Here is an 18,327-nt window from a genome sequence, read left to right on the forward strand (position 1 = left end):
TGTTTGTAAATAGAAAATGCAGTAGGCCACGATTTATGGATGAGGGCAGGCAGCACGTGCCCATGTTGGGAGTGCACTTTCAACCAAAATACTGTGTCCATCTCAGGGGGGCAGTCAGACAGATATTTTGTGAAGCCTGAAACTCCTGAAAGTTCATATAATGGCCTGTTGTGGCGCTGTCACTGGACCCAAAAAAAACCATAGCCCCATAGAAGTCCATGTATTTGGGCCCAACTTCACCTAGACTGTATTACCTTAATAAACATGGTCATGAATACTTTCTGCTTCCAGTCACTAGTTTAAAGTCTCATTTCTAATGTCATAATATTTTTTGGAAAATTATGGTCCCATTTATAAAATAAATGACCATAAAGTCGCGTATGTTCTGAGGGGCGTGGCTACCGTTACAGTCTATGATCGGGAGTCCCCACCCACTCGAGTCAAAATAAAAACCAACGGAGAAGAAGGGGGGAAGTCCCGCCTCGTTGTCTGGGCAGACCAAGGATTACATCGACTCACTGGCCTTGTACTAAAGTTTAGAAAATGGCCTGTACAACAGTATGGCTACCATTGACATCCAATATAAGGCAAATGTTTTCTAGATGTCAAACTAGAGGGATTATGCAATTGTTTTGCATTTAAAAAAATCTTTGGGATAAAAACAGCCATAGCCATCATCACAAATGTGATGAGGTCAGCACATTTGGGTGGCTATGGCTAAATTTAGCCTAATGAGTGTTTTGATGCAAAACTAATGCTTGGAATGGATTCAGCATCATGAAAAACCCCTAGTTTGACATGTCACATGCTACTTAAAGCAAAAGGAAACTTATTTATTTGCCTTATATTGGATGTCAATGGTGGTGGTTTTCCCCTCAGACAATTCCAGGCAACTTTGTTTCTGTTATTCAGGATATAATGAAGGTACAAAAACAGCTGAGTTTGGGGGGTTTTGCAATTAGTTTGAGGTCAAATTACATTATTACTGGACTTATAGGATCCACCTGCGTCTTGAAGCAAGTAAATTGACTATGGGAGAAAAGCCAGGACGGGAAAGAAACGTACCACCTATGTAGCCGTGCTGCGGCGCGACAGCTTGGCAACAATGCAGAGCTCAAGAACCTGATGTTGGACAGGAATTTGTGGAGGGCAGCGATCCAGGAATCCCGAGTTGGTGTTGGCTAGACCTCACTCTTGCAGCAACTATAGGATCCACCGCTTTTTCCGTGCCGGCAATCCGCCCCTCTAGACCATGTCACATGCAAAGTGCAGTTGTTGAATGCATTTTATAACAACGTGTAGCCATATTACATCACTTCACTGATTTTCATACAGTATAGAACTCGCCATGTTGAAGGAAAATCCCATTTGACCTATAGGCAAATCCCCTTTGGCTCTGCATATCTGCTCTGAATGAATTCCTGTGTGTGTGTGTGTGTGTGTGTGTGTGTGTGTGTGTGTGTGTGTGTGTGTGTGTGTGCGTGTGTGCGTGCGTGCGTGCGTGTGCGTGCATGTGGGCAGATGCCTGCATACTACATTCGTGTCACATATTTTGTTGCTGTCGGGCGCAAACCTTCTATCTCCATACGTGTCATTTGTTATGTTGTTGTTTTCCTCGTAAAGTAATGCCCCACTTATTCGATACAAGAGTGCCATGCAAAAGTAGTAAAAAACTGCAACGTGTGAAAAAGGAATGTTTTTTTGCCCGGACATACAAGTTTTCCACCCGATCCAAAGGATCCCTGCATGCCCTGCTGTGCTAGACGTGCAAATTCCCATGATGATGATGATGATGAGGATGATGTTGATGATGCATGCGTGCCCTTGGGTCGGGCACGTGCATCCGCATCTGGACCAGGTGCTGCTAGTAGAGACGCATAATCCCCCCTGGAGTCCTGTCCTGCTTTTTAACGGCACGGCTGTAACCTATACACTGTGGATATAATGGCTTTGGTTTCATCATCGCAAGGATTGTGGGATTAGGTTTGTTAGATTAAGTAGAGCTAAACCACTGTCATGAAGGAGGACGGGCGGATCGGACGCCCGTTGTCTTTTCCAAGCAGACAGCTGATTTGGGATTATGTGCCGTAATAGAACGGCCTGCTGCTCACATACTTAATGTCCCAGATGTAAGGGATAAAATTATGACAGATAGATGGGCAATTGTTGCAACAGCGCAGGTTTTTATTTATTTATGTGTTTATTTAAAGGCGTCGTTGCCAATGTTTTCTTTGTTTGTGATTAATGTGCAATGTGTATAATTCTCTGTGCGCCAGGTGGCCGTGCACTGTGCCTCGATCGTTTGTCAGAGGAGATACGCAAATATTAGTACAACAGAGCGCAGCAGGGCCTATAATGGCTTGTATTGTAATTCAAAACGCTGGAATTGCAAATGAGACAAGGGTTTAGGAAATATGTGACATCATGCAAATGTCATGCTCTTAATTCAGGTTCAGTCGTAGATCTTCTAGGCTTACATAGATATTCATTGTCGTGTCCCTATTTTTGGGGGCATGCATTATTATAGGCAAAAAGTCTTTCAAAAATATTGTATAAATAGAGAATACATGGTGACATACAGTACATGGTGAAAGAACAGGCTCAAGCTAATGATGCAAGCTGTACAATTGATACTAGTAGAAATATTGTATTATCCCTCATGGTGAAATTGGATTGTCAGCATCGTTCATCAGTGAAAAGGAAACAACAACAACATGTGAACAATACACTTGACGCACACAGCAGTGATACAGACAGCTGCACGAGACAATTAAAGTGCATTGGTAAAGACCACTGGCCAGACTAAAGCACTTGACAGTTTTATCGAGCAATATTATAGCTCTGGTGGGCACCATAGATTGCTTAAATCATTTTTATTTACCTTCTGTGGACAGCGGCGCGCGGAACCTCTTCCCAGATTGGAGGCGAGTAAACTCTGAGCCGAGAGGGGAATTGGGGTCCATTAGTTAAAAAGCCTTCTGCCTCCTTCACCGCTATCACGTCATAAAGTGTGGTTGGACTTAACTGAGGCGGCCAAAGTACAATATATCGAAAATGTATCATCATTGCAATTTCAAACATGCGCAGTATACATATCGCAAAGGCAATTTTGCAATATGCATTTCAAACCAATCCAGGCATAAAGTATGTTTTTGTTTGGATTCAAAAGAATATTTAAGGGGGCACGGTGGCAGAGTCACAGGCACATGAGGTAGTGCTGTCGCCTCACAGCTAGAAGGTCCTGGGTTCGATTCCCGCTGGGGACGCTGTGGGCGCTGGGGGCGTGCTCTCTCCTCTGCGTCATCAGTGCCCATACCCGAAGGTGGGGTTGGCGAAAGGACCTTTCTGAGTAGAGTTAGCATGTTCTCCCCTTGTCCCCTAGGGTAGGTATACCCTCACAAAAAACATGCAGTAATCCTGGTCTCTAAACTACCTCCCCCTGGCCAGCCGGGGCGCCTGATGGTGGACAAGCTACGTCCGGCCGGGGAAACTCCCCCCTGTCAGGTGAAAAGAAGCAGCTTGGACTCATGCATAGAAGGAAGCATGAGGCTAGTCTGCTGCCCTCCCCAGGTTAGCAGAGGAAGTGTAGCGCCCAGGATTTACATTAGATAATTTACACTGGATGGAAAAATTGTTGCAAAATCGTGGGATTAAAATGTAAGTAAAACAACAACAACAACAACAACAAAAGTAGTGAGAAGCTATTGCTAAATTGGTGGTATATATTAATTGTCAACGTCAATAGCAGTGGTAGCAAAGTTTGTTGGATTGGAAATATGCAGAAATCCATAGAGTAGGTTATTCATTGTCTGGGTTCTACGTTAGAGGCATGCAAGCCCAAGGCAGAAATGCATTCAACAATATAATATGTATAATTCAACAATACTTATCGTGAGAGCCATATTGTCATTGCAATATTCAACAATATTATCGCATATCGCATGTTTTCCTAATATACTGTGTGTGCCGTAGGCACACACAGTATATTAGGCCAACGCCTATATAATATATCATTGCGTATTGTCTGAACGTACATTCTGCCATTCACAGCAACCAGCGAGTCTAATGGCGTTGTTGTCGTTTTCAGCATCCCCCATTTGATACCAGAGTCCTACATGCAGGAGCAGCAACAGTACAACGGCGGCAACCCTCCACCCTTCAACTTCTCTGACCCTGCTCTCCAATATGCCACCCACTGCAGCCCCCGCATCATAGACCACTATATACCCAGGAGACAACGGCACAGATAACACCTACTGGCACCAGGCACACACATACATGAGACATACAGGAGACATCGGCACAGATAACACCTACTGGCACCAGGCACACACATACATGAGACATACAGGAGACATCGGCACAGATAACACCTACTGGCACCAGGCACACACATACATGCAGTATGTAGGCTCTATGCACACAGAATAACTCTCCCTACTTCCGGGCCCCTTCCCTACTTCCTTCAAAGGTGTTACCGATGATACTAATTAAGGCTCTGTTTCATTTAGGCCCCATTTACACTGGCAGCCTGAATCTCTGCCACATCCAGATTGGTATCTACTATCTGATTTGTTTAAATACGTCTAAATGCAGACAGGTCACTCACACATATACAAGTCACATGGAATCAGATTTTTTCCAATGTGCCTTGAGCCACATTTAGAGGTGGTTTCAAAACTGATTCAAATCTGATTTCAGTCTCAGTCTGAATGCAACAAACTGATCTAAATCGTATTCCATGTGACTTGTTTGCTTTTAGACTTTAGATGGATCAGGATTACAATCTGCATGTGGCACAGATCTGATTCAGGCTAGATCTGAACACGGATCTGGTCACTTGAAAACGGCAGTGTGAAAGGTCAGGGCTTTCAAAGATTGGATTCGAGGGGAAATAAATCTGATGTGACTGCAGTCTAAATAGGGTCTTAGTGTACAGTGGTTCTCAAACTTTTTTATTTCAAGGACCCCCATATATAACTCTGGGTACATGTGTTCACTCTCAGAGTTACACACCTGTACGGGGCAATTTGGAGCCCACTCAAGGACACTTTGAGACCCAACATGCACAATAGCAGGACCCTGACTCTGTTTGAGGGAAGTAGGGAGGGGGCCCGGAAGTAGGAAGAGATATTCTGTGTCACACACAGTATACTCAGAGAATGTACATGGGACCAGATGGACCCCTTATGCATTAATTTGGTTCCATTTGCACACTCTGTGAGTACAATTAGCACTAATAAATTGTGTTGTGCACAGACTCTAACCGCACGCACGCACACACAGTCTCACCCGAAACCTGACTCACATGCACACACAAGCACTCACACACCATCACAATCACACTGCGAATAATGATGTGGTTTGTGAACTGTTGTATGTATTTTATAATGACAAGACAAATGGCGCTTATTTATACTGTAACGATTGAGTAATTAAGCTTGAGTGACTTTTAAGGGCAATTATTTCCCATCCCCTAATGCTGAGCAATGGACCTGCCAAATTGGATTTTTATTTAACTGTACGCATTTAACTGTACGCACTTACACATGACTCAGCAAAAAAAAGACCACGCAACCTCTCTCTTGGCTGGAGTAGTTGATGAAAGTAAAACCACTGCAGAGGTCTTTGGCTTCCAGTTGACATTGGGCCAACAGCGTCTTGATAGCACCATTATTGTTAGCGAGGCATTACCTGAGCTGCAAGCACATAGTCGTCTCTATTCAGAACTAATGTAGGCCTACATTTATCATTACCCTGGCCCTGCAGCCAGGCTAATGGTGATGATTTGCTGTTGCAGAATAATCAAAGAGTTCCATGACAGATTTGCCAGTTATGTATTTTAGTAGGCTATAAACTTGGACATGTGAGTCCGGTCTCTGAAGGTGTGTTCACGTTGTTGTAAAGTACAGGCTTGTTTTATGTACAATGTTATTTAAAAAAATGTAAGTGCACATATTTGTTAAAATTTGGTCCTTTAAGATAATATTCAAATGGTGGTTTTCTCATTTTGGAATTAAACTCTCCAGTCGTTACTTACAATTAAACTTTCTGCCCATTACTTTCCCTTTGACTCTAATTTTAATGTAACAAACAAAGTTATTCGTTGTTTCAACTGACAAGGTTATTTTTCTTTGGCAAACCTGTAAATACTACTTATTTGAGTAAAGGTTTTACCTAAAATATACTCTGTCTGGTAGTAGGGCTGTATAAAGTTCTAAAGCAAAAGTATTTGAACTGAATGCTCATGTTGCTATAACTGCTTGTAATTTACACTCTAACCACTGGGTGCCGTTGCTGAGTCCTCCACCACACAGCCTGATCAGTCATGTTTGTTTGCAAGTAGGTTTTAAGGCGCAGTATGCACAGCCCCCACCCACCCCACCCCAGCCCACCCCACCCGCTCCCACTCACTCACAGACAGACACCTGCTCTGCAGCCTTCATCTGGAAGTGGCCGCAGCATGCGGTGAAGCCTGCCTGGTGCCCCCCCTGCAAGATGAGATCATCTGTGAAGGGGAGCCGAGCGAGCAAGGCAAGGCAGCGCTGCAGGTCCCTGCCACTGCAGAGACAGACCTGGCCCACACACACACACACACACACACCACAGTGCGGGTCAAGGGCAGGGCTCTGCAACACATTCTGCCCTGCTCACTTCCTGATTGTACACACACACACATGCACATGCACTGTACCCCTGCCTAACCTCTGCAGTGCCGCTCCATTCCTCTGGTTTGCCTCGCTATAGATACTTGATTGATGGAATAAACAGATAATGTACGGCAGATTGTTGCGAAAAAAACACTTCTGCGTTCACAAAAGCAATCAAGATACACAGCAAACCTGCCCCTCTGACACCTGTGAAAGACAAAGGCAGCTTACTGAGGATAAAAAAGGACAAGAAGTTGTGGGAGCTTTTATTGTGGTGCCACAGTTCTGGAAGGTTCCACCAAAGGAGTGCTGTTTCATACGCCGCTGAAAGCTGCAGCAGTGTTTGAACCGGAGTTCCACAGTGACTGCAGCAGACGACTGGAGGAGAGCCAGAGAGGGGAGGAGAGAGAGAGAGAGAGAGAGAGAGAGAGAAAAGGAAAGAGGTTGTGTGTGTGTGTGTGTGTGTGTGTGTGTGTGTGTGTGTGTGTGTGTGTGTGTGTGTGTGTGTGTGTGTGTGTGTGTGTGTGTGTGTGTGTGTGTGTGTGTGTGTGTGTGTGTGTGTGAGAGAGGGGGGGGGGGGGGGGGGTAAAAAGTGAGCAAGCAAAGATCAACAAGATGAGATTCTATTTGACAGCTGTGTGTCGTCCTTCACATCCCATCAAATAAACGGACTGATGAGTGTCAGTCAGAGGCAGTGGGAGACCGGAGGCCACGCAAAAAAACAAACGAGGGAAGTCGTAGTGCGTTAGAAAAAAGTGCACGGCCGCATGCTTAAACACTATATCCATTTCACTGCAACTTAATTGAAAGAGACAGGGGAATAGCCGGACTCGCCAAATCCTCTTAGAAGATTTGAGACCATTATGGTGTAGTTTTGGGGGAAACTAGTTATTTATCCAGCAGCAGCATGCAGGTACAGTAGATACTAGTAGTTAGTAGGCCATCGAGCCGACGGGATTGGCTAACGCAGACACACACACACACACAGCTGGCCTGTCGATGCTGGACGGACAGCCCACAGATAATGCTTTTATCACACGCCTGTAAAACCATAAAGAATTACTGCCACCATTCTGGGATTGGCTGTTGTGTGCGTCACCTTTGTCCATCGACCGATGCAGACCTTTGAACAGCCTATATGCCGGGAAATGGCTAATGGCAATCCACAATTCTCAGAGGAGAGTGGTCAGAGCTGACCAAAATTGCTTGTGGGTTATGACAAAAAAAAGAAAACGCACCCCTTTCTACTTGCATTTATCATCAGTACGCAAACTATGTGACACACACACACGCGCGCGTGCACACACAGCACACACATGTTTTACACTATGCATTAAATAAACACATACAATACATACACCCACCCGCACAGCTGCACAATGTGAAGGGCCTGAGGCCTTTTCGTTGGGAGTGACTTCCCCTGACCAGCAAACAAACAAACAACAGCCGTTGTGTCCCATGAAAGGTGAGCCTCATGGCCAGCAGGTGCATTACAAAGGCTCATTCATTAGTGATGGGCACGTCTTCCAGTTACAGTCAGAACACCCTCTCATATTTGTCACCTGCCTCTGGAAGGCCTCACTTGCCAGTTATGCGCATAAATTTACCCCCTCTCTGTAAAGCCTTTTTACGTCTAAAAGCTGCTTTATTTTAAGATCAGGCTTGAGCAATTGCATTCCTTACTTACTTCATACATCATTTCCTGCTGACCCATGTTTTAATGGGTAGTTAGTATACTGTAGTTACACTAGGCAGATGCATGTTGGGTACTTCACTTGATACTGTGTACACGTTAGGTTTGATGTTTACCATCATTGTTTTCTTTGCACTGACTATGTGTCATGCTACACCACGGGTGTCCAAAGTGCGGCCCGCAGGCCAAATAAGGCCCACAGCTTCATACCTGAATTGTATTATTTCAGGTATGAAGCTACAAGGTGGGTTTTTTTAACCTGGGCATTTCCCAGAGTATAATTTGTTCCTTGTATGTCCTGTATTTTTTTGGCAGAAAACATACACCTGACAAAAAACCATTGATATTAAATATTGCTATCATCATCATAATATTGATGATGATAGTTAAATTGAATCGTTTAAATGTGATGCTTATGTATGTGACTTTGTTATAGTCCGAAGGTACATTGTGTCAGGAGATGTATAGTTGGGTGTTTTAATGAATTATGGCCCCCTTTGACAGAAGTTTGGACACCCTTGTGCTACACAAACCTCCAGTGTTAATTTAACTCCAATAGTGTACAAATGAAACCAAATGGACCCTTATACATGTTAATTTGGTTTCATTCTCTGAGTCAACACTGAAGATTTTTTACTGCACATTTATTCCGATCTTACACCTTGTTATAGCCAGGATAAAAGAATATGCTAAATGCCTAAATTGTACATAAAATCACACCTGTGTGAAGTGAGGCTCTTATCATCGTACATCATCATACATCATCTCATTCTGGCCAATCACAATTTGCGTCCTCACCTTCATCATCAATGAAGCAATGTTTGTGTTTACATGTCCATTCATTGTGTTAGGACAACATTTAGGTTACACACACCAAAAGCTGGACAATTATTGAGGGGATATTGCCCCTCAATAATTGGAAGTGCAATAGTCAAATGTCACACTCTGAGTGTGATACTCACACACGCACACCCTACCCCCAACTTACATGCAATCCTATATTGATCTGCAACGACGCCCTTTCTGCCCAGTGGACAATACCAACTGTTATCAGTGGAAGTGATGTCGGAGGCTATAGAGAGCTGACGTTAATGAAGACGGAGAGGTAAGCTCCATCACCGCATCCTAGCCTCCGCTAAACTGGCGCGAACTTTGACCCGAAGCCACGATATGCAGCTGAAAGCAGCTCTCTTCTATGACAAGGTTCTGGGCTGGGCTGTATGCTATACTCTAAGGCTGTACTGTATGTGTGATAAGGACCCATTGCATGATGTCGGGCTAGTTACACATTCACTAATTCAGATAAGAGGAGGGGAGACATAGTAGGCATAACAGTAGCATAGATATAATGCGGAGCGCGGGTGTACAATTACAACGTGCACATGCTTGCCTATATGAACACACCGACATGTGCATGCACTCGCGTGCACGCACACGCACACACACACACACACACACACACACACACAAGAATACTTAACCACTTACTGTAAATACTATATAGTTTGCTGACCGGGTCCCCCAGGGGTCTAATTGTTCCCTCCCTTTTTCCCCTCTCCAACAATGAAATGTCTTATGACAGGTCCACAATAGGGATGCTAGACTGTACTTTTTTTTCTTTTCTTTTTTTTTTTACAGTGCAAATGCTCTGCTCCTTCTCGTTAGCAAATCCCACTTTGGCTCACATCCTGCAGATTGGTTTTAGGTTTTATAGACCATGAAGTAATTTCTCCTGGGGTCCAATCTGTCCCCATCCATATTTAACCTCTAACCTACAATGACCTTTGACCTGTAGTAGGCCCTCCCCCAGGGACCCGTTTGAGGGCATGTCATCAGCCGAACCAAACAGCTGATTCTGCATAATAGATGAATTGCACTATAATAGACCAGAAGAACAAAACCCATCGGCCGTGTACCTATTGTGTTCCGTTTACGACCCGTCACAAAATACTGTCTCTTTATTGAAGTGTATTACTGCAACACATTTCATCATGAAAGTGTGTGTGTGCGCGCGCGCGTGTGTGCGTGCATGTGTGTCTATACAGTGTGTGCATGTGTGGGTGTGCGTGTGTGCATGCACATGCCAGAAGACATATATATGCCATAGCAATGTATAATAACAGCATATTTGGCAAATAAACATATATGCCAATCTTGCAGGCAGAGAAGGGGACACTCCAAACATACATGCACCAACATGCTCTCTTTCAAGCAGCTTATCTTGTTCTTGTGACAGATTTAGGCCTTTGTGCCGTCTCCTCTGGCGTTACGTAATCTGTAGAGAGTGAGAGAAATCGTGGAGCATGAAAAACAGATTTAAGTGAATAGGCTCCAGTGTGTTCCAGATTATGGTTCGTTGGGGAAAGAGCCTGCATGCGAGTTTTTGAGGCTAGCGAGCAGTGGCAGAACACAGCCATGTCTAAGGAGTCTAGTAGGTACAGTACCGGAAAAGTTATACTCCCTGAGATGCATGAAGAACATTGCAATGTACAGTACTGTACTATTGCCCTATTTCCAGCTTTCCAGGATGCTGCTGCTCTGTGCTTGTTCTCTCGGCGGATCCAAGAGAGAGCCAGTGGACTAGATGGAGGCGCGCGTGCATGTGTGTGTGTGTGTGTGTGTGTGTGTGTGTGTGTGTATGCACGCGAAGGGGATGGGATGACATGAATTTTGGGACATGAGAGAGAGATTCTGGTACATTCTCTCAGTCAGTGGCCTGTTCAAATAGTCCGCACACACACACACGTCTCACTGTATACCCTCCTCCGCATGCATCTCCCGTGGGACGTGGCCAGAGACAGGTGGCCAGGGGGAGACAGGGGAGCAGCAGAGCATAAGAAATCAGGCTATCAGATACTCCCTTCCACACACCACCAGCGCAATTAGACCTGAGAATCCACAGTCATCTGACAGCACGCCTGCTACAGGCCCAGTCACATATCACACATCAGCACATGCACCCACCATGCCTCTGACACACACGTGTGCACATACACACACACACACACACACACACAAGCGCGCGTGCGCACACTATTCTGCTATGCACCGCCCGCCATGTCAGTCCAGACAATGCATCTCATTGTACACAAAACATAATACGATGCAGACGCGCAACCCACAGGTCAAAGGAACTTTTCATTCAGAGCCACAGACACTGACAGTGTACATTATGTCGTTAGCCTATTTGGGGTCATGATATATATGCCAGCGTATCGTGGATGACAGCATTAAAAAATGAATGATTCAGCTATTCAGCAGCTTCATGTTAAAAAAAAGTAAGGCAAAATTATTATTCATGACATTGAGAATGCGGCAGTTTATAGATAATAGATCAATTCATGTCTGTACAAGTGTACCAAAACTGGGTCAGTGTAGTAGCCTAGTATTAGGGTCCTATAAAGAACATGCCCCTTGTATAACTAAATGCTTATCAAAACTATCCTTGGGTGTCCCTTAAAGATGATGCCCATATGTATACACGATGCAACAAGCCTGTGTCTGCTTGCTATGCCTGTGGCACCGACTGGGATGTCTAGTATGGGACTAGATGCAGCGGCAGCGCAGACCAAGGGAGTGACGCATTGCAGGTACAAACGAACCAATCACAGAGCGCCATTTCGCCCGGCTACGTCTTGCGCCGCGTCACGGACTAGCAGAAAGTATTCATACGCCACGTCATCTAGGCCGCCGGCGACTAGTCCGGTTACTGTTTAAAATTCTCGCGTTAACGCCCCTACAATAAAAAAATATATGTTTACGCGAGCGATCTCGCGCTTGGGGTTTTTATCGAGGTGTCGTGGCGCTTTTCGGAATCCGAACCCCCCCCCCCTTTTCGTTTGTTTTAGTAAATGGAGAAATGGGGAAGTCGGCGCATGGATCTGGAAAAGGAGGAGGGGTTTGTGGGTAGCCGTTAAAGGCGCGTCCAGTTGCCTTTCTGTCAGACAGTGCATTCATACAGATTGCCATTCAGTCGAGTCGAGAGAGCGAGTGAGTCTGTAGTAGCGTGAAGCCTTTTTTTTGGTTGTGTGGTTTTCTTGCGGACTTTTCGTCGTTTTAAACCGGCTACTACATCTACATCGAAATGGTAAGACAGCAGGAAAAGACATATTACTTTTACCTTTGCCCTCTTCATGGTGGGTGTTTGGGGTGACCCACGAAGACTCATTTCTCCTCCTTAGTACTCCGGCCGGCTCGAGCTGCTGCAGTGCAGACCGACACAGCACAGCACGGCTGTAGCTAATGCTATCTGATTACACCAACCAGGCAGGCAGGCTAATGTTAGCGTAGCAGCAGCCCAGCCTTTTACCGTCGTTGAATCTTACAATCGATACCTCGTTTGCTTCAACTGCTGTAGAGTTTGATTGGAAAATGGTGGTGGTACATTGCACATCCCTCCCGCCCCCTACCACCCCCCCCCCACCCCCCCCCCAAATGGAAGCGCTTCAAAATTTACATTTGGTTGGTTTTAATAGTATGTGTGCTTTTCGTGAGGCTCATTTGAAACTACGCCACTTTGCTTGCTTGGGTATCAAACCGACGCGGTGTAAAGTTATTTATTGGCTGTTTTCCGACTTGAATTGACGCCACATAATGTTGTTATTCGAGCTTTTATTTCTTCTCGTATTGGGCGAAATTTGGCTGTTAGCCTCAGCCTTACAGTTACAGCTAGCTAATGTCGGCGCCCACTACCCAGGCAGTTATTATTTACCGCCAAATTGTAAACTCATTCATTGTGGGTTACGTACGTTGCAGTCAAATGAAACGGTTGACAGCATCATGCAACATGTCTGTGGGGCTGCCTGAGCCATGTCTGACGTCTGTGGGCATTCCTGTTTATAGCACTCTAATGTGTATTGATCTTGTACAACTCTAGTCTTTTTCCAAAACCATAGTTGTCTTTAGTATTGGGTATAATTTAGTGTGTGTGGGGGTTCTATAATGCAATTCATATCTACCAACTTTTTGCTCCTGCGTTTTTCTTTCTTGGATAACATTGACATTATATCGTTTTATTTCCACTAATGGGGCAGCATATGTTGAGGAAACGTTTCATATGGTGGTAATATCTGTGCTCTATATTTAAGAAGCGTGTGTGTGAGACATGAGTTTTGATAATTAATTGCCTCGTCTCCTTCTCCCCCCTTAGGCTGATCAGCTGACAGAGGAACAGATTGCCGGTAAGGCATCGATGCATTGAGCTACTTCTGTTCTCCCTGGCCTGGCACGTGGCCATTGATGTGGATCCTGACATCCCTTGCATTGGATTTATACTTTTGCCTTTTAAGGCTTTCCATGGGGACGGCCCTACTGGTCATAAAAGAGGAATGAATGAACAGGCTGTCAGTCGACGCTGCTGTAGCCTTCAAGGACTCCATGATGGAAACCGCTTTTGCATTTTCACTGTTGCCATGTAATAAATTATGTAATCTCCGAGGGCTGTGTTCTAGCTGAGAGCATTGTGGGCCAGAGAGTGTTTTACATCCTGCGTCTGATGTGGCCTTTGGCCTGGGTGTGTTTTCCGCTGTATGGAATCTTGGCAAGTTCAAGGAAGGGGAAAAACGGCAGTTGAAACATGAGTCCATTATAGCCAAATGTTCAGATGGAATGTAATTGTTGTACTATCGAGGTATGCGTCTGCACTCTGCACACGGCTCGATGACTGTATTGTGCACACACCCTAATCTTTAATAAGAATTCACCTATGTGTACAATGGTCAGTGCAACCCCCCCCCCCCCCCCCCCCCAAGCACTACCTCTGAGTAGATGCTCGTCTTACTAGAGCTTCTGCTTGCCTGCTGCTTCAGTTAACATCATTCACTTTAGTCCTCAGGTTTCACAATATGCTGACCACTGTCCAGACTGTTGCTGCTGTGTATTTCATGGCATCAGCTTTCATTCGGTAAACCCCTTTGCTCAGTCGGTGGTTTGCTGACCTCAACAGGCGTCTTTCACGAGTGGTGTCAGTTTGTGTATATACAACACTGTGTTCCCATACACGGCCTTGTTTCCCTTGCATTTGGCATTAATCGTCATAACCGAGGCGGGAGTGCCTGACCCGTGTGGGTTGTTTTTCTGTTTATGGTGTGTGACTGATGGGTTTGGTTTTCACCAACTTCCTGTTGAGGGTGCAGCCTGTCATTATCAGTAGCCACTTTCTCGTGACAATGGTGTTTTTCCCTGGAACTGCATGGTCTGTCTTTAGTGTACCTTGTATGATGACCAGCTGCAAGATGCCACTGCACATTGGCCTTGTCATACCTTCATGCCCCCCCCCCCCCCCCCCAACTCTCAGCTAACTGTCATACTCATTAAGGCTTATTTAGCCTTACTTAACCCTGCTTGTTGCTCAGCCTCACAGTTGGAGCCACCTGTGTAGTCAGAATTAGATCCTCAAAATTATAAATTAGTCATGAAATGATAGCTGCTTTGTTGCTGAGATGTGAGGGATTTAATGTCCTTGAGTTGATTCAGGGCTTATTTAATAAGATGGCTTTGAAGGAGCCAGTTTCCTAAATGTCGTTGTTTTTAGCAATTCCAGTTGTCTTATTGAATATTAAATGTATGCATTGCTCAACTGCAATGAGACATTGCCTGTCAATGGAGAGCTTTTATTTAGGTTTGCATTCCACGCTTGTGACTTCCTTTAAGCTCACACTTGAGCTCTTGTTTCGACAGAATTCAAGGAGGCCTTCTCACTCTTTGACAAGGACGGCGATGGCACCATCACCACCAAAGAGCTCGGTACCGTAATGCGCTCTCTGGGTCAGAACCCCACGGAGGCAGAGCTGCAGGACATGATCAACGAAGTGGACGCAGATGGTGAGGGCGACGACAACACCACCGCTCACTTCACTTCACTGTATAGAGCCACGTGGAATTGACCCCTCCCTCTTTCGCTTTCTCTCTGCCAGGCAATGGAACGATAGACTTCCCAGAGTTCCTGACCATGATGGCCAGGAAGATGAAGGACACAGACAGCGAGGAGGAGATCAGAGAAGCATTCCGTGTCTTTGACAAGGTAAAGCTCAACTTAATGTTCTGTGACTGATTGTGTGGCCTGTCGATAATGACTGATCCTTCTTTGTGTAAAGGGGCCCAGTTCTGTACACCATCTTTTTCCAGTTGTGTGTGTAATATACAACCGATGCTATTCTACAGGATGGCAATGGATACATCAGTGCTGCTGAGTTGCGCCATGTGATGACAAACCTGGGAGAGAAGCTGACTGATGAGGAGGTTGATGAGATGATCAGAGAAGCAGACATTGACGGTGACGGACAGGTCAACTATGAAGGTGTGTACGGATTACATAATCTATGCGTCGAAACGGTTATCAATCATGTTTGGGTCACTTGTTTGACATGATGGGAAACGTCCATTAACTAACTCCCCCCCCCCCCCCCTCCCCTCCATCTCTTTACAGAGTTCGTACAAATGATGACAGCGAAGTGAAGGCCTTGTACAGATTTTTCTTATATAAATAATTTGCCTTTTTTCTTTTGTGTAATTTATCTGTAAAATCTTAATAGCCCCCTCCTTCGCCCCGCCCTACTTCCCTGCTGTCCAAAGGAACTGCATGTAAACTGCATAGGCTCTCTTGTCCCCATGTTTTTTCTTTCTTTTTTTTTCTTTTTTTTTTGTTGCTGTCATGGTGTTTTGGAGTGACGGAGCAGTCATTAACAACCAGATGCCCGCCGAAGGCCCGTAGGGGGGCCGGAGAACTTGGAACCTTCCTGTCATGTGGGCCCGGGCCCCCTCCACGCATGGCAACATTGGAAACCCTGTCGGCTGGTTGTCACTTGGCAACACCGTTGGCATGGAAACAGTGTAGAGGAGTTTAACTCTGCATGGACTACGGACAAAGTATATGGGGAAAAAAATCTCTCAGCATTGCACTACTGCAAAAAAAAAATGACACGGGTGTATCTCCTAGGTACTCGTACAAACTCTTTTTGTATCTGCTGTTCTATATTACCAGAAAACGACTTTGTTTTAATCTGCTTTTTAATGTTTTACTCACAACTTAACTTTTCTTTCTTTCTCTTTTGTTCTTTTTTTTTTATGGCCCCTGGCCATGCCTCAAAATCCATTCCAAGTTGTATATTTTTGTTTTCCAATAAAATTAACAATCTACCCAGATTTGAAAATTGTCTTGTTTTCTCGGTTATAATGGATCCTTGAGTTTGTATACGCTGTAATAATTCCCATTTTTGTATTGACAGGATGCTCCTTTTTTGATAGAATTGTTTTTCTTTTTGTTGCTCTAGAATACACATGAAACAATGTTTACCATTTTGAGCCATCCCCCCCCTGTATTAAATCCCTGCCCGCCCCCTCTACCCACAGGCACTGAGAGGAGCATCAGCCAATGCCTCTTAATGTTCAGCTAAGCTCATATCAAATCTGTATTGTCATTAAAATAAAAGCACTGAGCGGGATCAAAGGCTTCTATTTTGAAGTGTGCACACAATGGTACTCGACATTAGATTAGCTGTGTACTGTCCAATCCCCCCCACTGACTAGATGGGTGGGGGGGCCATGTGTTGTATGCCTCTGTTGTTGGCACGGCACTGGCTAGACGAGCTGACGGCCTCATGTCTTACTTGGCAAATGCCCCCTGAAGTGCAAGGTGCAGGTGATTGAGCGGAGCGTACATCAGAAACCATGGTGTAAATAGAGTTGTACCCGGTTTTGTTTAACTTTCTGAATATTGAGTTTGTTACAGTAGCTTGCCGAGATACTGAGTTTGTTATTTTGATGAATGACGAAATAAAGCTCTATCGTGGACCTCTGCCCTGCCTCCTGCGTTGTTTTGTACAAGCAGGTAATTTTTGCAGTAACGTGATATCTCTTAAATAAGTGCACTCTTTTGCTCATACTTTGTAGATTATGTTAGTATAGGCATATTTGGATAATTTCATCAATGTTTGCAGAACATTTGCCATCGGCATTGAATTGGGGACAAAATCTTAGCCAATGATAAAATATTTTGGGCCTGTGAGGCTAAATCTCATCAAATGGTCCGTCCAAATGCCGAATAATTAATGGTCCTTGATATAAAAGGGTTGAAACCCACTGACCAATTACGACCACAGCACAAAGTATTTCTGGGTAGATAACGCTGGCAGCATTGCATTGGACCAGTCTTTTCTGGAAGAACGGGACTATTATAATGTATGAATATATTTTGTTATAAATATCCACAGGTTGACAAATGAGACATAAACATTCAAGCGTTGTTAAAATGATGTTGGTTTTGGTTCAGTTCGTGGGGTAGTAAAAGCTGTGGCTGTTGGAGGCTTGGCTAGTCATGCATGTTTAATAGTCCCTGAGGGTGCATGTTAAAACATATTGAGCACTACATAAAAAGGCCCTGTACAGGCGTCAAGCAATATATCAGTCACTAGAGTAAGCATAATTCAAAGGGATAGTTCACTGAATGTACCTTTGATATGATTTTGTCAGAATGACTGTTTGTCACGTGACAAACACAGTGGGGAGTTATACGAGCGTTGCAAGGTGTGAATCAATGACACCACAGGCATTCATCTTGTCAGAACCAATTAACACAAGGGCTTTTAAAAAATGCTTTCTCAGTATAAGTGTCGTACCTAAAATAGCCCACTTATTAAAATCTGTGAATGGCAACACATTGTGAAACCATATTGCTGTTGTCGTCTGAGCTATACTAATAAGAGATTAGAGACAGAACTAGATGAAAAACAAGATATGTAATATATATATTTGAACTCTATGATCCACATACATCCACACATCACATCAACGGTATCCGGAGAACTCGCCAGTTTACCAACTCGCCGCAGCGAATATTCTTCATCAATGTCTTGTCTCATTATGCTAACATGCTGTCTTCATCACCAGTGTAGTATGTCAAACCCACAGATGTTATAGTTCATTTCCAAAGTGATCAAATTATTTTGTGCAATTATCAATGATAAAAGGTTGAGTATGTGAATACCA

The 18,327-nt window shown here is 44.5% G+C and overlaps 2 protein-coding genes across 2 annotated transcripts in view; both read left to right on the forward strand.

Annotated features, from left to right (window-relative positions):
* The window catches only part of LOC310866052 (uncharacterized protein), a 29,651-nt gene extending 23,684 nt beyond the window's left edge, over positions 1-5,967 (forward strand). The window contains exon 13 of the mRNA XM_083775350.1: positions 4,088-5,967. Coding sequence (XP_083631476.1) covers positions 4,088-4,250 — 163 coding nt within the window. The 3' untranslated portion in view covers positions 4,251-5,967. The remainder of the gene's footprint in view (positions 1-4,087) is intronic.
* Positions 5,968-12,291: 6,324 nt separating this feature from the next.
* calm2a (calmodulin 2a (phosphorylase kinase, delta)) lies at positions 12,292-17,138 on the forward strand. Its single transcript, XM_083775360.1, has 6 exons — positions 12,292-12,430; positions 13,493-13,523; positions 15,022-15,165; positions 15,258-15,364; positions 15,505-15,640; positions 15,770-17,138. The coding sequence occupies exons 1-6, from the start codon at positions 12,428-12,430 to the stop codon at positions 15,796-15,798; spliced, it is 450 nt and encodes a 149-aa protein (XP_083631486.1). The 5' UTR covers positions 12,292-12,427; the 3' UTR covers positions 15,799-17,138.
* Positions 17,139-18,327: the final 1,189 nt, after the last annotated feature.

This window comes from Protomyctophum parallelum, assembly GCF_964188405.1.
Source record: "Protomyctophum parallelum genome assembly, chromosome: 10".
NCBI lineage: Eukaryota > Metazoa > Chordata > Actinopteri > Myctophiformes > Myctophidae > Protomyctophum > Protomyctophum parallelum.